This window comes from Plectropomus leopardus, chromosome 5 (assembly GCF_026936395.1).
Source record: "Plectropomus leopardus strain MGB_pleo_1.0 chromosome 5, ASM2693639v1, whole genome shotgun sequence".
Classification (NCBI taxonomy): domain Eukaryota; kingdom Metazoa; phylum Chordata; class Actinopteri; order Perciformes; family Serranidae; genus Plectropomus; species Plectropomus leopardus.
The window spans coordinates 32,158,652-32,180,180 of NC_142180.1; the positions used below are offsets into that span (position 1 = coordinate 32,158,652).

The 21,529-nt window shown below is 38.4% G+C and overlaps 1 protein-coding gene across 5 annotated transcripts; it reads right to left on the minus strand.

Moving 5' to 3' along the window:
- Positions 1-48: 48 nt before the first annotated feature.
- exoc1 (exocyst complex component 1) lies at positions 49-15,230 on the minus strand. 5 transcript variants are annotated; one of them, XM_088077973.1, is made up of 21 exons: positions 15,105-15,230; positions 14,001-14,132; positions 13,794-13,924; positions 13,540-13,699; positions 13,217-13,234; positions 12,398-12,585; positions 11,932-12,159; positions 11,592-11,724; positions 11,265-11,374; positions 9,609-9,677; positions 8,830-8,979; positions 7,669-7,777; positions 6,980-7,024; positions 6,452-6,615; positions 5,113-5,226; positions 4,812-4,891; positions 4,418-4,646; positions 2,892-3,075; positions 2,605-2,804; positions 2,286-2,480; positions 49-1,546 (listed from the first exon to the last, which is right to left on the minus strand). In XM_088077973.1, the coding sequence occupies exons 2-21, from the start codon at positions 14,122-14,124 to the stop codon at positions 1,394-1,396; spliced, it is 2,784 nt and encodes a 927-aa protein (XP_087934099.1). In that variant the 5' UTR covers positions 14,125-14,132; positions 15,105-15,230; the 3' UTR covers positions 49-1,393. The 5 variants fall into 5 exon arrangements, with proteins under 5 accessions (XP_087934099.1, XP_042339042.2, XP_087934101.1 ...); XM_042483108.2 differs by lacking the exon at positions 13,217-13,234; XM_088077975.1 differs by lacking the exon at positions 9,609-9,677.
- Positions 15,231-21,529: the final 6,299 nt, after the last annotated feature.

Here is a 21,529-nt window from a genome sequence, read left to right on the forward strand (position 1 = left end):
GAAAAAAATGGGCTAAAAATAAAAACAAACACTTGACACAGCATTGAATGACTTGTCAGATTCAAATTTAATATGTACATATGGCGTAAAGAAATAATAAAAATAGAAGAGACAGTTAGGTATTTAGAGCAGAGTTGTTGATCAACGAAACAGGCACACACAACGCAGAGTAATCTGTTCAATGTACAAATCCCTTTCATTAACATATGCAGATACACAGAGGAAATGTTCATTGCCCCCAAAACAATACAGGGCAGTTAGGGACTGCACTTTATTTATTAGAGGAGTTGGATATCTGGGATGTGACTTCACTTTTTCTAAATCTTGATTTCCCCGAAGCTACAAATATTTGTCCTGGAGCCCTTCCTCCACCAGAAATAGGCTAACTATAGCCTTTTTATTAATATTCACACCAAGTAGAGTGCCCTAGGGATGACATTTTTCTGTGGAAATCAGCATCAACCCATATTTTTGGTCAAAAAGCCTACAGGATTTTTCCATTGGATTTGGGATCATTAAACATCTATGATACCTATATGTTTTGTTTTGCAAGATAATGTTCACAAATGAACACCACTTTCGGGATTTTCAAGCCTAAATGTAATTGCCAGGAATAATAAGCTAATGTTAAGCTAGAAACAAACTACTGTCACATTGCCACCGCTACAAGGCTGTAAAGCCAAATTCAGCAGTGATGATGTTTGACTGATGTTTTGTAGTCTCATTTAGCCACCTGTTAGCAACTGCCTTTTTTAAGACACATAAAAGCTTAAAAGTTTGCAAAATGGGCATTTAGTGACATTTATGTCGTAGAACGTCTCTTGAGCTTGTGTTGATCAAAGACGTTATTTAAGGCTTCTAACAAAAAACCCATTAAAAAAACTTTGAGACAAGGGAACCAGAGGTGCTGAAATGCTACCGATTTCCAAGTTTTAGGACTCGAGCCAATGCAAATACAAGCAAATAGCATGGGACCAAGAGTTATCGTCAAAACAAACAGCTATTGTTTGCTCTTGAGCAAAATGCAAATCCTCTTTAAAAATTACATGTTGGATTCTGTGATAATTTTGTTTTCACAGGTTCTGGCTATGATAAATAGTGTGATTTTGGCAATCTTTAAAGAGAAGATGGTTTTAAATCTGCCAGAGGGATGTGGAATTCATAAGATATTTAGCATGAATACAAAATACAACAGTTGTAAGTTGTATGTCCGTTTCCTAAGCCAAAATAAAAAACTTAAGTACATCGGTTATGCTTAATTGTTTTTAACATGCCTACCCCTTTTTTTTCCCTGCCTCTCTCAAAAAATAACGAACAGTCCCTTAGTGAGTAGCTAGTGTATCAACAGCCAATGTGAGGCAGTAGTAAATCACTACTGAAAAGTGCAAAGAGACTAATGAGACTGAGCAATGCTGGAGAAGTACTCCAACATGTCCTGGATGGTAAACTCCATGGTTATTCCGGATCCAGGGTAGCATCTGCCGATCAAATCCTCAAAGTGCTTGTACTGACGGATGAACTCGTCTTGCATGGAGTGCCATACCACCTGGTGGAAGAAATCAGCAAATAGAAATGAAGAATGCGATTCAACTATAGACTGTATATAAAGATGGACAACATGACAGTTCTGCCAAAGTCTAACATTTCAATCTCGGTCGCCTCCTTGTGTCTGCAGTATAGGTCATGAAGCCCACCCCTCTATGTTAGTAAACGGGACTCAAAGTACAAACTCAAAGTACACGCCAAATACATTTTTCCCAAAGATGGTTTCTGTCACTGAAGGTAGTTCTCATGTTAAAGTGATCATTTTAATAAGTTTGGTTTTAATGAGTTCTACAAAAATTCAACAAAAAGGGACTTTTCTGCCATGATTCCTATAATTTCTCTTTGAAGTATTATTAATTATTATACGTACTTAAGTCTTACACTACTCCGTTTTTATTATAAATAATAATATTTTCTTGTGTTGTATCGTTTGCTTTTTACATTTTTTTCCTGTCTGTTGTTTTTATATTTTTCTTTTGTGTTGTGTTTTAAAATTTGTCCTGTGTGATTTTTGTGTTTTTAAGTGTGACGCACTTTGCAATTGGTTTTGATAAATGCTATACATAAACTTTATTATTACATTATCATAACTGACAGCTGTGCTTGCCCATATCTCAGATATTTTAGCTTCACTGAAAAAAGCAGAGAAAGCAGGGGCATGGTGTCCATCTTTATATACAGCGTCAGGACGCAACTGATCAGCTGAGCAGTTTCATCCCTTAAAACTGAACATTTCTCACCTGTAGCAGACTTTCCTCTTCACACAAGTGTTTGTCCACCTTTTTGTAAAGGTTATCGAGTCCTTTTTTCACCTCTTTGCCAGGATACTCTTTGATAACTTTGCGCAGCTCTTGTTTGTTGAAGGCCAGCTGGTAGCTCACCTCCTCCTCACGAACACCCTGAGCTACACGGGCTTCAACTCCTTCAAAGAAATGCTGCGGGAGAGAGATAACGGTTTATCTACAAAGATGCTCACATCCTGCATATCACAGGGTTCCCGACATCACATCTCATAAGCAGGTGCATGATGAAACTTTGTGGGAAGATATTCAAACTTACATTGAGTTTTTCTAAAGGCTGACCCAGAGAGTTGATAACATAGGATTGGAGGTGGTCTGTGTATTTGTGTTTGGCCTCTCGCCTCTCAGCGTCCAGGCAGGAGATCTTTAGACGTGACAGTGTGGAAAAGATGTGGTGGAAATTTTCCATCATCACAACGTCCCGCGGCGTCTTCTGGCTCTCACTGGCGACCTTCTCCACTGAAAGGACAAACAAAATTCACAAATGTTTCCAGGCATCACAGAAAATACCACATCATGTATATCCAGGTTGACCAGTGGTCTCACCATTCATGAAGACAGCCCTGATAAGTTTGACATAAGCTTTATCCAGGTCCCCTCGGCGCTCCGCGTTGCGGAAGATTGTTTCCGCCAGCTCAGCAAACTCCTCAAACCCAGTGACAAAAGGCAGGATACCAACTTTGCTTTTCTTAGAAATCTTCACTTCCTCCATCTGTCTGATCTGACCAGACTGTGAGAAAAAGATAAATCACATTAAACTCATAATCTGTGTATGACCTTAAAGGAATACTTCACCCCCATATGCCATGTCCCTCTGGTGAATGAAGAATCCCAAAACATAGAATATTCTCGATGACTTTAAGTCATAGGAGTCCATGTTTAACAACAGCAAAACTATATCAAAGCATCTGTATAAAACTCTCAAACAATTCATTAAGTATGATCCAAGTCTCATTTATACACTTCTATGCTCAGAACTTCCCAAACACATGCATTTTTGCGTAAACCTTAAACTTGACTTTAAAGCCATTGACAAAAACAGTAATCTCTCGATAAACACGGGAACTGCTGGTCTTTCACTGACTTCATTAGTTTGTTTCTGTTATTGTGTGACTTTGATGAATCTGAACAAATTCTTTAAAACACAAAACGCTTCTTTAACATTGCATGTTCAAGGAGGGAATATTGCCCCATTATGCTGCCCCGTGCTGTTCTGTATGAAAGGCATGAAGACAGAATGGGGGGACAGCTGTCTCACCTTCAATCCACAATGATGGGAGGTAGAAACAGAAAGTAGAAATGGTGTCTGTATTAACAGGACAGCCTGCAGGAGTTTATAGAGTGTTGCCAATACATATGTCACATGCCACATGAAATGTATTATTAAACGTAGTATTAAACGTCAAGGCTGTCACGGCTCTTTTGTTCCGCGATGCCTATTTAAAATCACACACTGGAGCTGAATGATGTCGCTGTCCTTCGATTCTGTATAAAAATGCAAAGGAGGTATAAAGAAGGGACTCAGTAGCGGCCTAATATTGGATCTCTGGGTTAAAAAAGGCTAAAGTCAAACAATAACACAAACAAACCATCTGGAGGAAATAGTGGCAGACCAGCAGCTCTTGCATTCAACAAGGTAAAATTATGGATTTTGGCATGGAGTCTGGCCTGGGAGGGAGCATAAATTTGTTTCACTTTCAGGTTGGAAGGAGCTTTCTGTTTGGGAAGTACTGAGAATAAAATGTGACAAATGAGACTCAGATTATAGTGTATAAGTTGTGTAAGAGTTTGTAAACAGATGTTTTGATATAGTTTTGCTGCTGTTAAACACAACCCCCTATGACTCCATTCATCAAAAATGTTCTACATTTTTGGATTCTTCGTTCACTCGAGGCAAGCAAGAAAAACAAAGTTTTCTTTAAAAAATTCAACGTACAACACGATGAGTTATTAATATACAAATTGTCATATAGGGAGTTAAGAATTCCTTTAACAGTAAAGTGAAAAGTAAATATGAAATTCCCTTCCTCAAAAGACCAGAATCTTCCTCACATCGCTGGGACTCTACTCACAATACATTTGTCAAAGTTCCTCTTGACAGTGACCAACACGTTTCCCAAAGTAGTGCTGAGGTAAGACGCCGGGTCGACGTTCTCAGCTGTCCACACATGGTGACTCATCTTCACCAGCATGTACAGAGAGTTGAAGCTGTCAATCTTGTCACCCAGAGCAATGAGACTGTTGAGCTCCGTCTCGATGCTCTGGAAGATTTTATTCATCATCAGCCGCACCAGGTCCTTCCTTGTGTCACAAAAAAGAAGCAAATAAAAGAAAACTGAGTTTAAAAACAGCAGTGACAAGTGAAACAAAGAGAAGTGATTTAAAAAAAAAAGAATAATGCTACTGGCAGTGATTCAGGGTTATATTTACAGCAGAACTTTTATCCAACAACAGAAAACTACTCACTCTGATGACAAGGAGTGTCTGTGTTCAGCCTGGGGAGGCATTCGTGACGAAGGGATTCCATCTGCCTCTTCTGTTTCAGGCTGACAAGAAAAAAAAAGTAATCATGACAAATCCAAACATCTGCTGACATATACATGAATGATGCTCCAACTGTGGGACAAGGCAATAATCTGTTTCCAGATGGCAACACACATGAGAACATCTTAAGTGAAGGCTTAGACAATTTCATGTAGACTACACATCAGTGGCTGGCATTCTGTACAATCCCCCTAATATTTCCATTATCTGATCACAGATTCACCTGAGCGAGAGGGGGTGTAATTGTCGGGTGCTGCTGCAGCTTGAAGAACTTGCTGATGAAGTCTTGTTCTGCGAGACACAGAGGCTCCAGCTCACTGAGGACCTGCTCAAAAATCTGCAAAAACAAACACTCACCATTAAATCTCTCAGTGCTGTACACACAAAGTTATTTCCATTCTATGTTAAGTAGTTTGATTTAGGCATGCACAATTACGGCCAAATTACGGATAATCCCAATTATTTTAATCCATAGAAAGATCACGATTATTAATTGCTTTTAGGGAAAAAACATTCTCATTGCACTTTCACATTTAAATAAACAGAGTTCTGCTTTCACTTTTGTGTTGTGCTACATTTATGCTAATATACAAATTTTTGCATCAAAATAATACTGGACCTTATTCACAGTGTAAGTCCTAATAATAAAATATCAATAAAATTGTGCCAAAATTAAATCAACACAGCACTCACTTGAATCCACTATATTCTTGCTAATTAATAAATCGTTACATTAAAATAACCCAGCTGGCACTGGATGTCATTATGATGTCAAAAAAGACATTTGACTCTTACATCGAATAGATGTTTAGTTTTGGTTGGAAAAAAATAACAAAGATCGCTGTCCAACACCATTATTAGCCAGCTTGGAAGGCATAAAATAAGGTTCTTCCTCACCTAAATGAAATGCTTACCAAGAAGCAAAATATGAATAAAAGTGTTAATTTGACACACATCCTGACTAAACGGAATGCGATTGAATCGGTTATTTCAGTCTGATTTATCCGCCTTTGGGAGCTGGATAGATACAGTGACGCACTGTGCTGCATCACTGGATGCCTGAGGTGACACTGGGACGGGATTCAGTCAAGTAATTTTAGCAACGTTACTCTTCCATTTCCTTCATGCATTTATAATACTGCAATTTGTAGGGTTTTTTTGTTTAGGTTTTTTAACAAATCAGTTGTTGTCAAGTCTCAAGCAGAAATATTTCAAAACAATTAAGGTATTTAAAAGAGGGTTTAGTTTTTTTGCCTTCTGATCCAGATATTACATTTTTGTTATCTTCATCTGCTCTTTGGTGGATATTGCTCTCTTATGCTGGACTGCAGCTGCAACATTCAGGTAAGTTTTCACAGGCTGCAGCTGTGCGCGTGACAGCTGCCATGGCTGTTAGTATCGGATCAGATGTTTCTATGAGTGGGGAGCGCATTTTAAATGTCAGTATTTCAGTTAATCATGTTCATTTAATTGTGGGAAACCAAAATCATGATTGGGATTAATATTCAAATAATTTTGCAGTCCTAGTTAAGATTAAATATTTGTATATCAGGAAGTGTCACCTTGTCAAACTTGGTCCTGTCAGCCACGTCCAGGTCAGAGGCAGACATGTTGCCCATGTCTAGCAGTGAGGAGGACTGGGAACGCCGGCTGTTGGAGCCCTGCACGGTCAGCTTGTTCAGGCTTGAGGTCGAGCCTGTCAGCTTCCCAGAGCTGCCATGAAGGCCTGACACAGCACAAAAAATATAGTGATTCAATGTCACGTGTTTGGTGAGACTGAGTCCGAGTCAAACAGCAGGCTGACAGAAGTCAGTTATGACACTATTTAATAAACTTCAGGTCAAATCATGAAAAATAACATATCAATGGTTAGATTTTTAGGGCTTTCTCATAGATTCAGAATATGATGCACTGTGATGATTTAGCACAGGTGCATGGGGAGGTAATGGTTGGCAGGGCTAAAATGGTGTCAGGGTAGCGAGGGGCTCTGAGCAAGGGGTTCCTTTTAGTGCAGCTAATGTGAGGCACACTGGTAAGAAGCAAGAGTGAGTAATTGACGTGGAATAGCTCTATCCAAATGTCATACTTACTTTCTGTTTCCTGTTTGAGTGCACTCTCTTTCCGCGGAAGCGTGGCTGCAGCCAGTTAGAAAGGCAGGCATCAAAGACAGAGACAGGTTAGGCTTACAACATGCAGCATGGGAGGGGTGAGGCTAGATGTTAGATGTACAAAGTTACAAATATGCTGACGTGCACTGCAGTGGCTAAGGGAGGCTTGTGGCTCGGACAAACCTTTGGAAAACAATTTTTTGTTTTCAGCGGGAAAAGCTGATAGAGAATGCAGAAAGCAGAGTTTCTATCATTCTGCCAAAACCAAAGCTCAACCAAGAGTCCTCATCTTTTTTAAACATGTAAGGTCCTTTTACAAAGGGAAAAAGAGACGACAGAGGCAGGACTTTAGCACTTTGGAAGAACACATTAGTCTGGAAATATGTTTTTGGTAACAGTTGTGATGTGAAAAGGCTGCAAATGAACGTTTCCTTAATCATACACAAATATTCGTTTAAATTCTGTGTTATAGTACATTGCAAATATTTTTAAAAAATAATCAGGATGCAATGAAATTCTTATTGCCCTTGAGTGAACTATGTGTTACAAAAAAAGGGGGAAAAAAGACAAAAACAGATGTTACTTGAAAATCACACATAATAACATTAGCTGCAGGAGATAAACATAATTCATGTTTACGCTCAAACAGGCAGCAGAGTCACAGCTCTTACCGAACTTGCCCTTGGCCTCCTTGGTTGTACCCGCCATCTTTATCTTTGCGACCTCAAAGAAGTCTTTGATTTCTCGTTCATATAATCTGCTCATGTAGTCAACGTAGGTCTGAAAAGAGAAGATGACATTTGTTTAGATGCAAACCACCACATGTCGAGTACTCAGCACTGATGGAATAATCACACATTTTGAAAGTACAATTATTTAAAGAGTTCACTGAGAGGATATATATTGCTGTGTTGTAGTACTCAAGATCAGATTCAAGGCCAATTTTTGAAGGTCTTAGACCCCACCACCTTTTTTCTCTGTCTTGGACAGAGAACTCTGGATTTTATTTCAAGATTGGTTAAGACCACCACCACAGGGATATCACTAAACTAGTGCAAATGAAGATTGCTAAATTAATGTCAACCAAGGCTGAAATCTGGGGGATTACAACTTTAAAGGTAAACTATTTTTTCCAACATGGGCCTTATTTTCCCATGTTTTTGTGTGGTTAATGCAAACAACAGCAGCCTACAGCCACCTAACAGGCTGCAATGTAATCTTTTAGGGAGTAGCACACCATCAATGTACATCCACTAAGCTGCTTATGTTTGTCACTGACATGCTCAGATTGTTAATATAAGTGTCTAACATAGAAATACAATGTTTTCTTTACCTTTTATTTGATCCGTTCTGTTTATTATTGTGTCTAACCACGTCTCGAAAAAGAAGAATCGCTCTGAAGTTCCACAAGTTGGGTTGTTGGGCGAAGGCAAATAAAAAAATCAGTAAATCAAGCAAAAGGTAAAGAAAAAGTTTGATTTGTAGGATGCTTTCCATAATGTCGTCAGACAATTAAAACAACATTCTGAGCCTTTCAGAGGCAAAAATTAGCGCTTTTAGTGAACTTGCGTGGTGATGCACAATTGTCATGAATGAACATTGTAGCGCGTTTTGCAGCTGCAGTGCTTTGTCTCAATACTGGACCGATTTTAGAAAAAAAATTGGCATCATTTGTCATAAAGATAAGAGTCCAGGTTGTAAAATAATTAAATTTCCCTTGAACAGACAGATATCAGAGTGGTATCAATCATCTAACCTAATTGCTTAGCAAGACAGCACAAAGAAATATTTCCACTATGCCTTTAAAAATTTTTTCAGATCACAGCACTGACCCTTGACAGGCCCTCGTATTTCTCCCTGTGGGTGTTCTTCAGCCACTCCATCAGTTTAGCGTAGCGCAGCAGGTCCCTGTGGAGGGGGCTGTGTTTGGGCAGGCTCAGTTCAGCTGTGTGCTGCGACAGGGTGGAGCTCTGGTCATGGCCCTGGATGACAGAGTGAGGGGAGACCATTAGCAATACATTCAATAAAAAAGTAAGAAAAACCTTAATAATTAGTCCCATTCCATCTTTCTGCATACACACAAACACTCAACAATCCAGGAATATGTATCTCTTTTTCAAATCGGAAATACGTTACCTCAAATTACCACAAAACCAGATGTTTTTGAGGTAATCGACACACTGTTTAACGCAACAATTCGACCACTTCTTCAGCTCAACTTATTGAAAAGCACAGCTCTTACTGCCATACTGATGTTCTCTTCATTTCCCCTCATTGCTATGATGTTCAGCATCATGCACGCAGAGCAGACAGGCACAGGATTTTAATGACATGGGACCTTTTTGCACAAAGCCAAGTTAGCACCCAAACACAAAGAGAGCCCTCAGCTGAGTGCAGACAGTTGATGGAGGAGGAGAAAGATGAGCGCTGCCTCTTCAGCTTTAAGATCAAATGAGAGATGTTAAGTAGTTAGAAACATATCCCATGCATAAATAATAGGCTACGTTAGATCTGGCGTCTCTAAAGAAATGACATGTAAGTTGGAGTGAGGTGTGAGGTCAAACATCAGCAAAGAGGGGGCAGGTGGGGGGGTTGCCGTGAAGGTACTCACTGGAAGCGACAGACAGGAGGACCTATAGAACTGAGGGATGGTCATTTTGAAGTGACTGAAGTGGTTGAACTGACACAGAGACAGAGAGCAGAGTGGGATGATTCAAAGTGAGCAACAGGAAGAGTCAAGAATAGGAGGGACACAAATAGAAGGAAACAACACAAGGAAGCCCAGGAGGAGAGTCACAGCTAAAGAGGAAGTCCTTGAGGGCAGAGAGAGAAAGAGAGAGACAGACAGAAAGCCTGGAAAAGAACAAGAGAGACCACCTGGCAAAGCAGACTCACAATGGCAAAGTGTGAGCATTTAAATCTGCCAAAAAAATCCTGGTTCTTCTAGTTTGTTGGCCGGAAAATTTAGTGACAGAGTGTATACTATTTTGTAGCCTCTAATGGTGCATGCCCACAATACGCAATCAATATGCCTCAATTTCCGTCTGTGTATCCATCCACAATCCCCCGCCCCCTTCTCTACCAGAGAAAGTTTCAATTCAGTATTTCCTGGATTTATACAGAGATGTTCAGAAAGTCACTGCAACTGCAGCTTGAGTGGCTGTGTTCATGTAAGCACCGTGAGTTTTTGAAATTGTTACTCTCTCTCGTCGCGAAGCCAACTTAGTCTCCATCGCAGGTATCCCAGCATGCTTTGTACAGGGAATCAGTCGCTTCTGATACAAAATGAATGGGAGTAGATTTCTGGTTGCATGTAGTCACGTACAGTGGGCATGCACCGTGAGTCTCCGCCTGCTAAAGCCAACATCATTTTTAAAAAAAGTTAAACCAAAGGTTTAACCGCACAGCACAGTAAAGATGAGTATTATCAGCAAAATCCACATAGTATCAATATAAAAATACTCATTCTGCTGTAAAACATCCCTTGAAACTGATATATTATCATGAAAAACATTATTATAATTAATACTGACGCAACACTTTGTAAGCAGCATTTTAGCTGGACAAGGTGGAGCTAATTTAACCACTTTTTCTACCTAAATACTCAGTACATAAATGTATTGGAGGAAAAATTAAAATATTTCCCTCTGAAATGTAGTAGAGTACAAAAAAAAGTTAGATATACTTGAGGAAAGTGTCATTATCATCTTAAGTAAATCTACTTTCCACCACTATTTCTAGATGCTTTTGTCAATATTTAATGCTCTGGAGACCAGGGACAGTAAATCAGAAAAATGCATCCTTAGTATTTCGGATTTAGTGGCATCTAGCGGTAAGGCTGCAGCACTGAAATCATGTACCAAGCCTGTGGGACAACTATTGTGGCACACAAAAACGCAAAAACAAGAAAACGTGAATTGTCCTTTCTAGAGCCAGTGTTTGACTTGTCCTTTCTGGGCTATTGTAGAAACATGGCACGCTCTGTGGAAAAGGACCCATTCTGCATGTAGATATAAACGTCTCATACTTATACGAAAACAAAACGATTCTTATAATCAGGTGGTTTTAGATGAAAGGAAACATAGTTATGATTTTTTTTCATTATACATTGTACACAATTGCTGCCAATATGTGCCCCTAAATCCTACACACTGTACCTTTAAAGGACATCCTGGTGTAAAACACCACCTGACTGAAACTTGGAGTGGAGTTAGAAAGTGGAGTTATACAACACTAGATGATTTCAAACATGTTGTGTGCCTGTTACCTGGTGAACAAACACATTGTTGAGATGATTGGTGAGACGGCGAGCGAAGGTGTCTCTCAGCTCAGCAAACAGGAGCTGTTGCTGCGTCACAGCCATCAGCTTTTCGTGGCCTGTGAAAGGAAAAATACATTTTCATTTGATTACTAATGTCAGAAAGACATTTACAGGCTCAGAAAGTGCATCAGCATTTGTAACCAATCAGCAGAAACACACAAACTGTATAAATCTGCGTCTAATGGTGTTTTTATTTGTCAACTTCTGAGAATTGCTCGATGACAGTTACAAACAACTGATTTAGTCGATAATCAAATATATGTGTAAACAAACCTGGTCGGAGCGCCACGTTCATGCACTGCAGAAGAGCTTCAGAGGCGTTGATGCAGGCCTCAATGCCTTTAGGGGAGGTCAGGTCTCCCTCCTGCAAGGCTCTGATGTGTCCCTTCGATAGGTCCATGTAGTTCTTCAAGACACAAATCAGTCAACGAACAAAGTCTCACAATCTAAGAATTAAAGTAATATATTTGCAAAGCTTCACATTTTAGAAAAAGGTTGAAATATTTGCGCATTTACTTTAGGATTCTTAAAAACTCACATTTGTTTGCTGTGATTAAAGGGACAACTCAAACCAAAACAATCTACACTGATAAACAACAAAAGTTTTTTTCACCACTAAGAACTGGATCTCGTCCAGCAGTTTGACGTTGTTGGTGTTGCTGATCTGGATGAGGCGGTTGCTCTGTGAGATCTGGTCCATCTGCTCCTTGACGCTCTGGAGCATCTCCTCATAGCTGCTCAGCTTTCCCTCGATGGTGTCCACCTCCCCCAGCGCCTCATCCAGCAGCTGCATCAGGATGTTGACCTGCTTCTCCGATGCCATGATGGACTGGATATTGGCCTTAAATTAGGAAACAATGACAAATATTTATATGCCTCTATGTTTTTTAAAGTTCACATTTCTGTCCAAACTTTGGACAGAAATGGAATCGCTCTGCTGTATGAAATGTGCTACAAAAAAAGCTGCCTTACTTACTGTTCATAAAGACCACAAGACTTACTGGCAAAAAAATATCATAATGGCAAACAAAACATCATACTTTTCATCATGGTTTTATTTTAACAGTTGCTTCACTCACCCCATCCAGAACCTGCAGCTCCCTGGAGAGCTGCTCTGCAAAAGCTTCAGCGTTGGAGATGGCGTACTCGCACATCTCCATCATGCTCTCGATGTCCTGCTCCTCACGGGCGCTCAACTCCTGGTAGTCATCCAGAGCATCCTCATCGCCACCAGCAACACTCTGACTCTCGCCGCTCGGCACAGACTCTAATCCCACAAACACAGATGGAAATATACACTGAAGACATGAACATAAACGCAAAGTTCAGAACACATTTGGATTGGATTTTAAGTCTTGTGGAAAAAAAAAAAACTATGGACAAAAAAAACATTTGGTGATTGGGAATGGCATTTTTAGCAGCATAATATAATTTTTTCTCATTTACCATCAGCTACTCATTTACTGCCAGTGATGGACCTGTATTATGAAATGACTAGTTAAATGTAATGCTCTATATAATTATTCTGTCTAATAAATTACATAAACCTCTATAAAATAAAGAACAACAACTAAAACTGCTGCACTTAACCCTGCCTGGGAAAAATTATGGGCTACATATTTTAGCCAAATTAGATACAGAGTACATTAATAAACAGTGAATAATCCTATGAATTAAGGTGGAATGACACCTAAAGAAAAGCTAAAGTGAGGTAAAAACATGACCTAAATGTGTTTTATGATTACTGAAAAAATTAATCATGCCCAGCCGTATTTAGTGTCGGATAATTCACACAGTAGGAGCTTTATGGAGGTGAGAGTCTCTAATGAGAATGGTAGTTTGAGGTCATGAGATTACAATGGAGAGGAGTGAGGAGGGGGAAGTTAAGTCCTACCAACCTTCCGCTTTAGGAAGTTCTGGCCAGAGAAAGTTTAAGAGAGAAGAGTGAGAATAAAGAAGAATTTAACACAGAAAGCCATACCACAAACCAAGATACAAAGAAGAGACTTTTTTTAAAACGTGCAATTAATTAATAAATCAAATCAAAACCCAGCAGAAATTCTCACTCCTAGGCTAAATTAGAATACAGAAAACCAATGCACACTCCAGTCAACACTATCGGTTTAAGAGGAACAGACAAGCCTTTAAACAAACATAATCAAATCATGAAAAGAGGCATGCGCTCACAGGGGTGGGTAAAGTAAAAACAGCGTTTCCACACCTTCCAGCAGCTGAGAACTGACATTCACAAACTCCACCTTCTTCCTCAGGTATCGCTGGTTCAGTTTCCAAATGCAGGAGATGAAAGAGTTTTTTTCAGCCGTACTGCTGGCCACCCACCGGTACACCTTCTCAAAGTGAAGGTCAAATTCAGGATTTTCCTAAAGAGTGAAAAGAGCACGTATGAGCACTGGATGAGAGGGAAAGGGGAATTTTAAGGGTGAAAAATAGAGTAAAAGTAACTATTTCTCTGACCTTGCTTGCATCTTTGGCATCTACTTCAGTAAGATCTCGGAGCTCCCAAGTCTGCTGTCGTTTGTAAAAGTCCCCTTTGTCTGATTTCTTGACCTTTACCACTTTCACCTGGACAGGTCTCTCTGTAGTAACTGGAAAAAAGCACATTATTACATAAATATATACCATTTGTCATTAATAAATATATCTACAGTAAAACTCACTTACCTGTGGCACACAAGAAGCAGTTCTTCTTTTTCTTTCCTGCTTTGCAGACATTAACAATACCGAGGAGACGCTCATCGTTGGGTGTGAAGATGTCCCTCTGAAGAGCATGCTTGATGGCTGTCATGGTGGATACTGACATACAGGACATAGCAGGCACTTATTATTATGACCATAAGGGACACATTCACATGCATAAAAAATTGGCAAAAAGTTTGATTTACACACCAGCGAGGGTGTACGTTTAATTTCAAAATTTGGAGGTCCTCTGCCAGAAAATTATGAGCATCAAACCCTTAACCCACTGCAGTTTTTTTTTTGTACCAATTTGTGCATTATAAATTTGCTTCATAATCATGTTATTGTTTCTCTTTGTTGTCCTTTTACTTATTTTTCTAAAGCTTAATAGTAAATGACTTACTCATGTGAATATTCTGTATAAAAGGGTAAAGGGTAGACAAAATAAACTTCAACCTACAACTTTTCTCTTTCTCAATATAGATAGATAGATATAGTCGTTTTGTTATTACTTTTGACTTAATGCCTTGTTTTTATTAAGTATATTCGTCTTGGAGACTTGTTAACAAGGACCAAATAATGAATATTTACCATTACCATAACCATTACATCAGTTACAACCATTGTGAATTGGTTTGTATCTCTGTTTATGTTACTCTGGAGAATATTTTCATGGCGATGCTCGTTTTGTATCTCTTGGTACTTCACATTTCCAACTTTAACGGTTTCTAGTTTACAGGATATCAGAGGCTGCTACCGTTGACTCCACAACAGTGTGACCACAAAACACCTTAAAGCGGTTTTAAAAATACACATTTAGAAAACTAAGCTTCTTCTGCTGTCTGCAACAACCAGAGGCCCAAAATAAAACCAGTGTTGTCCTCTGTGTCTGTTAGCTCGCTGGCTGCTAACGTCCCTGCTAGCTTGAGGCAGCTAGTCGCTGTTAGCATCTTTGACGCTAAGCTATACAGAACAGGCGGAAGTTGTGACTAAATTGGCGAAATAATCGGCTACACTGCTGTGACTGTTTGGTCAAAATACACTCTTACCTGTATTTTAGCAAAGGTGTACATGATAAGAAGCTATTACCTTGTTTTATCAGCCCACCAGCTCCAGCCCTTTGCAAAGCGAGCACCGCCCTCTCGCTTCCTGGTTCGCAGACGTAACTGTCATGTGACAGCGTCAGTTGTCAACATCCGCCCACAGAGGCAGCACCGTGCTGCTGCATCCAGTTTAACTCAGATCTCTTATTTTAGGCTTTATTCAAACACTTATTAAAAAAAAAAAAAAAAAAACTTAAAAAAAAATAGAAAATAGTAATGAATCAGAGAAAGTAGACTGTCGGAGAGAGAGATGACTGAAGTTGAACAAGAAGAAACAAAAAAGCAAACAAACAAACAAAACAAAACTGCACTTAAAAATCATGTAGAACATAGATTACCAAGTAGCAGGTAAAAATCATGTGGGGTCAATATACTTTTCTTGTTATTACATGTTGAAGAGACTTATTAAATTAAATCAAATCAGCCAAAAATGATTTAAAAAAAATTAAAGATAGGGATGATTTTTGAATATAAAATTTGCCTAACAAGATAAAAAGGTTTGTCATACAGTTCAATGAGTTACCAGAGCTTTTAAAATAAACAACAACATGTTTGAGACTGAATTTCACAAAGGCGCTGTAATATTTCCAAGTGAGTGAAAGTATGATTATTTGCATATTTTATTTGTGGGACCTTTTCAGAATCAAAATCAGAATCAGAAAATGATTCATAGTCAAGAAGATTTTCAGAAATTTGCTTTTGTATGTGTGTGTGTGTGTGTGTGTTTGTTTGTCTTGGAGCATACATTAAAAATACAACATCATAAGAAGAATAAAATCCTGAGGCAAAGTATGCCTGCTGCAACATTCTGGAACATAAAAACAAAATAGGAAAATTACAATAAAAATATGACAAAGATACATTTAAAAAAAAAATATGCACAATATAGCTGTTTCAGAATAAGCTACACAATTTGTGCAGGGTGTGCAAAAATATTAAGCAGGGGATGTGTAAAAGAGCGAATATGTGCAACATGTAATGTTCATTACAGCACAATTTGTGCTTACTTTTTACATACTCGTAATCTGGGTTTAACAAAATTGCCTCACAGCCATTTTGTAGGTAGGAGGCACTCTAACAGTCAGGCTGTGTGGGGGGCAGGGGAGTAAAAAATTGCGCCAGCTACATACATGTGGTGGGGCACCAGCGCACATAAAGTTTTTATATTTTATGGCACCCCTAGAGGGGACTGTGTCATGTTTTCCCTTCTGGAAAGGCACCCCAGAGGACGTTTTTGTTGTGTTTTCTACAAACACTGGGGCACCACCAGTGTATTCTTATATATTAAAACTACATAATACAAGGCCTTGGTGTGCACAAAACATCTCCAAATACCCCTCATAGTGTAATTACTTTAACACATCTAAACAAAATGTGTACACCCAGAGTATACAATATATTACACTGAATGTGCTGTTAATTGCTCTGCTGTTGTACCGAGGGACAATTTCACTCTCAGCCCAGGTCACAAACACAGAAAGAGAAAACAGAAGTTACATTAAGGCCTCAAATTATGGCTTGCATTTAGTACATATTTTCAGAATGAGCTGAATTAAATTGAAGCAGTGCTAACTGACAAAATACAGAATAAGAAATTAAATTATTATCATTATTAGAATACACATATATTGTATAGGTGTTGCAGATGCCAAGGGTACATTTTATATCAAACCAATGAATAAATGAATGAATTAATGAAAGTTTATTGCCCCAAGGGAAATTTGACTTGCACAAATGAGACAAAAAAAGCATAAAAAATATCAACAATATAATAACATAACATAAAAACATGCAAAAAACCAAAACAAAACATAAGGCGTTGTTTAAAAACACATCATCAGTGGGAATTTGATAAATCAAATTAAGTTCTAGAAGTGCCGTTATATATACTTTATATAATCAAATTGATTGGTTAAAAATAAGCATGTCATTTAAACAGCTTAAAATGTAACTAAAATATTTTTTATTTCTTATTTGAGCAGTTATTTACCTGATCCAATAAATACTGGACTCTTGACGATAATATGTATAAATGTGCAACATAATTAATAAGTATCTAAAAGCAAATAGACTGTGTCTTTTAGAGTTTTTCACTGAACAGATTTTACACCTTTAACCCCCAATGTCTCTTTTTTTAGATCACGCCTGCAAAAGCCATACCACATATACATATATGATCTTTTCAGAACAGCAGATGGCATTATTAATCCACACAGTTCTTACAGTTTCAGATCATACCATGTTTCTTTGCTTCTGTGCTGTGTTTATAAATGCAGTTTTGTTTCTCAGAGTATTTAATTTTTTTTATCAGCGTTGTTTGATTGTCATGTTTCCTTGTAAGTGATTGACCATTTATGGCAAAAGCCCACAGAGGCTACTGAGACTGATGGTCATCAGAGTCAACACAGTGAGTCAGATGTGATGGAAAAGAAAGTTTCAGATTAACAAGAGATCTGCAGACAGCGCCTTGAGGTACACTGTCTCTGTCAGAGATATTGTGCAGAGACGGCGCTTGATTTCCCAGCTGGTGAATGAGGCATTCGCTGTCATCAACAGTTAAATTCATGCTTTATTGCTCCCTGTGACGTCAGCTTCCGAAACCAACAAATACTGTAACAGCTTCTTCAGAGATTTAACATGTATATTAGAGGTGTTATTCAAGCAAAAAAAAAAAAAACACAGCTTGGTATAAGGTGTGAAATATTACTGCAGGTCTCTGTGGTGTCTTTGAGCAGGTTCCTGTAATGTTCCTGTTTGTGTTGACATTACTGTCCCTGGACATCACTGTCTTTTCTCCAGTGGTGGGAAAAGACGAACATGGTGTAATTGTAGCTCAAGGATATTGCGTGTTGCATAGACATTTTGAGCAGTATACTACAATATTATCTTGCAAAGGTATCACTTAAATATGAAAATAAACACAACAGTATTAGAGAAAATGGTCGATTTGATTCACTGTAATATAAAGAAGAATACTTATTTCCAAGATTCTGACATCACACGCTGCATTTAGCATACAAAATAAACTTTTCTTTTTTTTTACCCAGATGTATAAATTTGGACTGGTATGTATTCTGTCAGATGCACTGGTATGAAATCTTTACCCCTAAATGACTATATGAGCCTACACCCATGGGTGGATCACTCTATGGGCCTACTGGGCACAGACCCAGGCAGGGGGGCACCCTGGCCCTAATTTGCACTCAAATTAACTCATACTAATCAGAAAGACATTCAAAATGACCACAAAGATACACAAAAGACCACAAAGAGTTGCACAGGAACGGGAAAATGACTAGAAAGAAACAAAATTACCTAAGAGACCCAAACAACTGCAAAAACACACAAAACTACCACAATCGGGCTCAAAATGGCTACACAGAGATACAAAAAAAAAAAAAACCCAAAAGAAAAACCAAGTAAGAATCACAAAATGGAGGAGAAACAATGAAAGGAGACACAAAATGACTACCAAATAAAACAAAACAACCAGAAAAGAAACAAATTAACCACAAAGATTCACAACATTACTCTAAAGAAACCCAAATGACTACATATATATATATACAAAACAAACACAGGAGAAAAAAACAACTATGAACACATATATTATTTATGACGCTAGAGGCTCATGTGTACAGTGTATAATCACACACTGGAGAGGAATGATGCCGCAGTCGTTTGGTTCTGAGTAAAAATGCAGGGGCGGTATGAAGAGGGGACTTTTATTTCGGCCCTCTAGTGCAATCTCTGTGTAAAAGCAGCTATTGTGTCTTGCTGCTATAGATGGTGGGGGACTTTGCATATCTATGCCCAGGGGCCCATTGTCTCATAATCTGTCCATGCCCACATGTATATCCAGTTTAAAGTAAATATTTTAGCATTTTTTCTATGGCATTTCTTTCAAAAATGCTAAAATATTATACATATATATTGTATGTGTGTGTACATATAGCCACTATGTCCCTAAAAATATTAGTTTTTATGGACACACCACACACATCCCATATACACACATACTGTATTACAAAACACACATGCACACACAAACACACACACTACCATTATCTTTCTCCGACATTTCTGTTTTGCCACATTTTGTGCTTTCCTGTATTCATGATTCACCCGCGGTTCCTGCTATTCTGGCACTTACTGTCTATATATTTTGTGAATGTCAAAGGTCTGTAGTCAGTGCTGACGTTCATGTTCATGAGGCTGATGCCAACACAAAAAATATATAACCTGCAGAAAAAAAAGTTTGCTTTGGGCGAAGTGTGAATGAAATCTCAAAATACAGTAATTATTGCGGTGGCCTCTGCAGGTGAAAGGTGTTCCCACAAAGTGAACTTGTTGCTTCATGAGGGCACCATGCCCATGAGGGAGCCCTGCTGACATGTGCAGCAGATGATGCACATGTGACTTGCAAACAAAAGGGGCTTTTCACACCGGAGGTGCAGCGTCAGGGGGAGGTGATTGCATCTGTGTAATCTACATTTGACATTAACACTGGTGATTAGAGGCTGATAGCATTTTCTATTTCAGCTTGAAATCAGAACAGTTTGAGTTGCTATCTGGATGGCATTTAGTGCAGCCCTTTAAGAAGGCATCATCAGTGTTGTTTTAGATCCATGTTTGTTGTACTGTCAGCATGGCGAAAATAAACACAGAACAAGTAAATCTGCATATGCACAGGCTGATACTATAAGTTCTTTGACTTTACTTATTGGTAAGGTCATATCTTTCACAGTTTTGAGCCTGCTGTATTTCTAACAGAAGAAAATCTTCAACCTTGTCTGTTTGAAAAGTCTTGGTTCACATTTTACAGTGTGCATATGGATCAGAGAACATCTCCCCTCAGGAACAGCACATATCCTGACGCCGTTTGCTATTTGAAGTCTGACCCTCAGCTGCAAGTCGCAATATCAAAAAGAAAACAAGCACTTTAAAAATAGTTCAATTACAGCACAAGTTTTCTGACCCTCTCCAGTCAGATACCGCCAGACATAGGTTATATTTTGTGGGAAACACTACTTTGTGACTTCAAACTACTGGATTAAACACAAAACCTCACATACATGTTACCTCAAGTGTCCTTCTGCCACTGTTATGGTATTTCCTCTTTTCCTCTTGACTCCCATGATGTGGCTTTCACAGTTTAACAGTGACACTTGATTGCATCTACACAAACAAACACCGACACAGTGGCGAGCAGCTGTATGAAAACTTGTGCGAACACTGGCCTCACTTTGGTAACCTCATCCTGAGGTGAGGCCTTCGCTCATCACCTCCAAATTACACTCAATGAAGAACATGCCGGTCTTCCAAACTGAAGTAAGCATGAGAGCCGCTATTACACGAGCGGGGCTGCGTGTAAAGCTCTCTGCTTGTTAGGAGGGTCGATCATGTGTGCGATTTTGTTTTAAAGTAATCATGTAATTTAAAGCGTGCGCATGAGTGTACTGGTGTGCTCCCGCAGCAGTGCTTTCCTGTTTGTTTGAGTGGGGTCAGGGTTAGGTAAGGGTAAAAGTAAACAAAGAGAGACAATAATAAAAATAAATAGATAAAATAAAATAATAAAATAATGAAATAAAAATAAAAATATGGCACATTTCAACACATGGTTAAAAAGTGCTTTACCATAAAACAAGAAAACTTCAATCCAAAAACTAAAGTTGATTCAAGACAGAACTTTATTAATACTGAGTCAAATTGCTTTGCAGCAGTTGCAACACAAAGTTGGAGGAGTGCAGATACAAAGAGTGCAATGTACATATACATTTTTTTAGCTCTTTTCTTTAAACTGTAAACAGCAAAGTGTGAGGTATATGCCGAATTATTAAGTATTTTCCTGGGAAGTAATATTACCATTGAATAAGTACTTAACAGCGTTGAAGATGGACATGAAACATGAACATCTCCATGTTATATGTGTTGTCTTTATGTTGAAAAAATAAAAAGTTAAAAAAATGAATTATTCGAATTTGTAATCAGCAATATTTTGATTAGTAACTGTAATTTGATTTAATAGTTTAGTAACTGCAACTTATTATTTTAAATTTACTTGTATTTTTATGACAAATAGGCCTAACTTCTTACTATTGTCTATCAAAGCAACACTAAGCCAGTGTAAGGAAGCAAGGATCAGTGAAATGTCATGTTTTCTAACCCTAGTCACAATCCTGGCAGCAGATTTTTTTGATAAGCTGGAGGCAGGAGAAGGCTTTTTGTTTTACTGATGCCAGAGAGAAAAGAATTACATTATGAATGATATGATATTATTATGAATGAATATGAAGACCAAAGTGAACTGAAAAGGCTGATGGCAAAGTCAAATAAAAGGATGGTGACTTGAATAAAATCAGATATGAAAAAGAATAACTATGAAAGAAAGCAAATTTGTGTTGCTGCTCA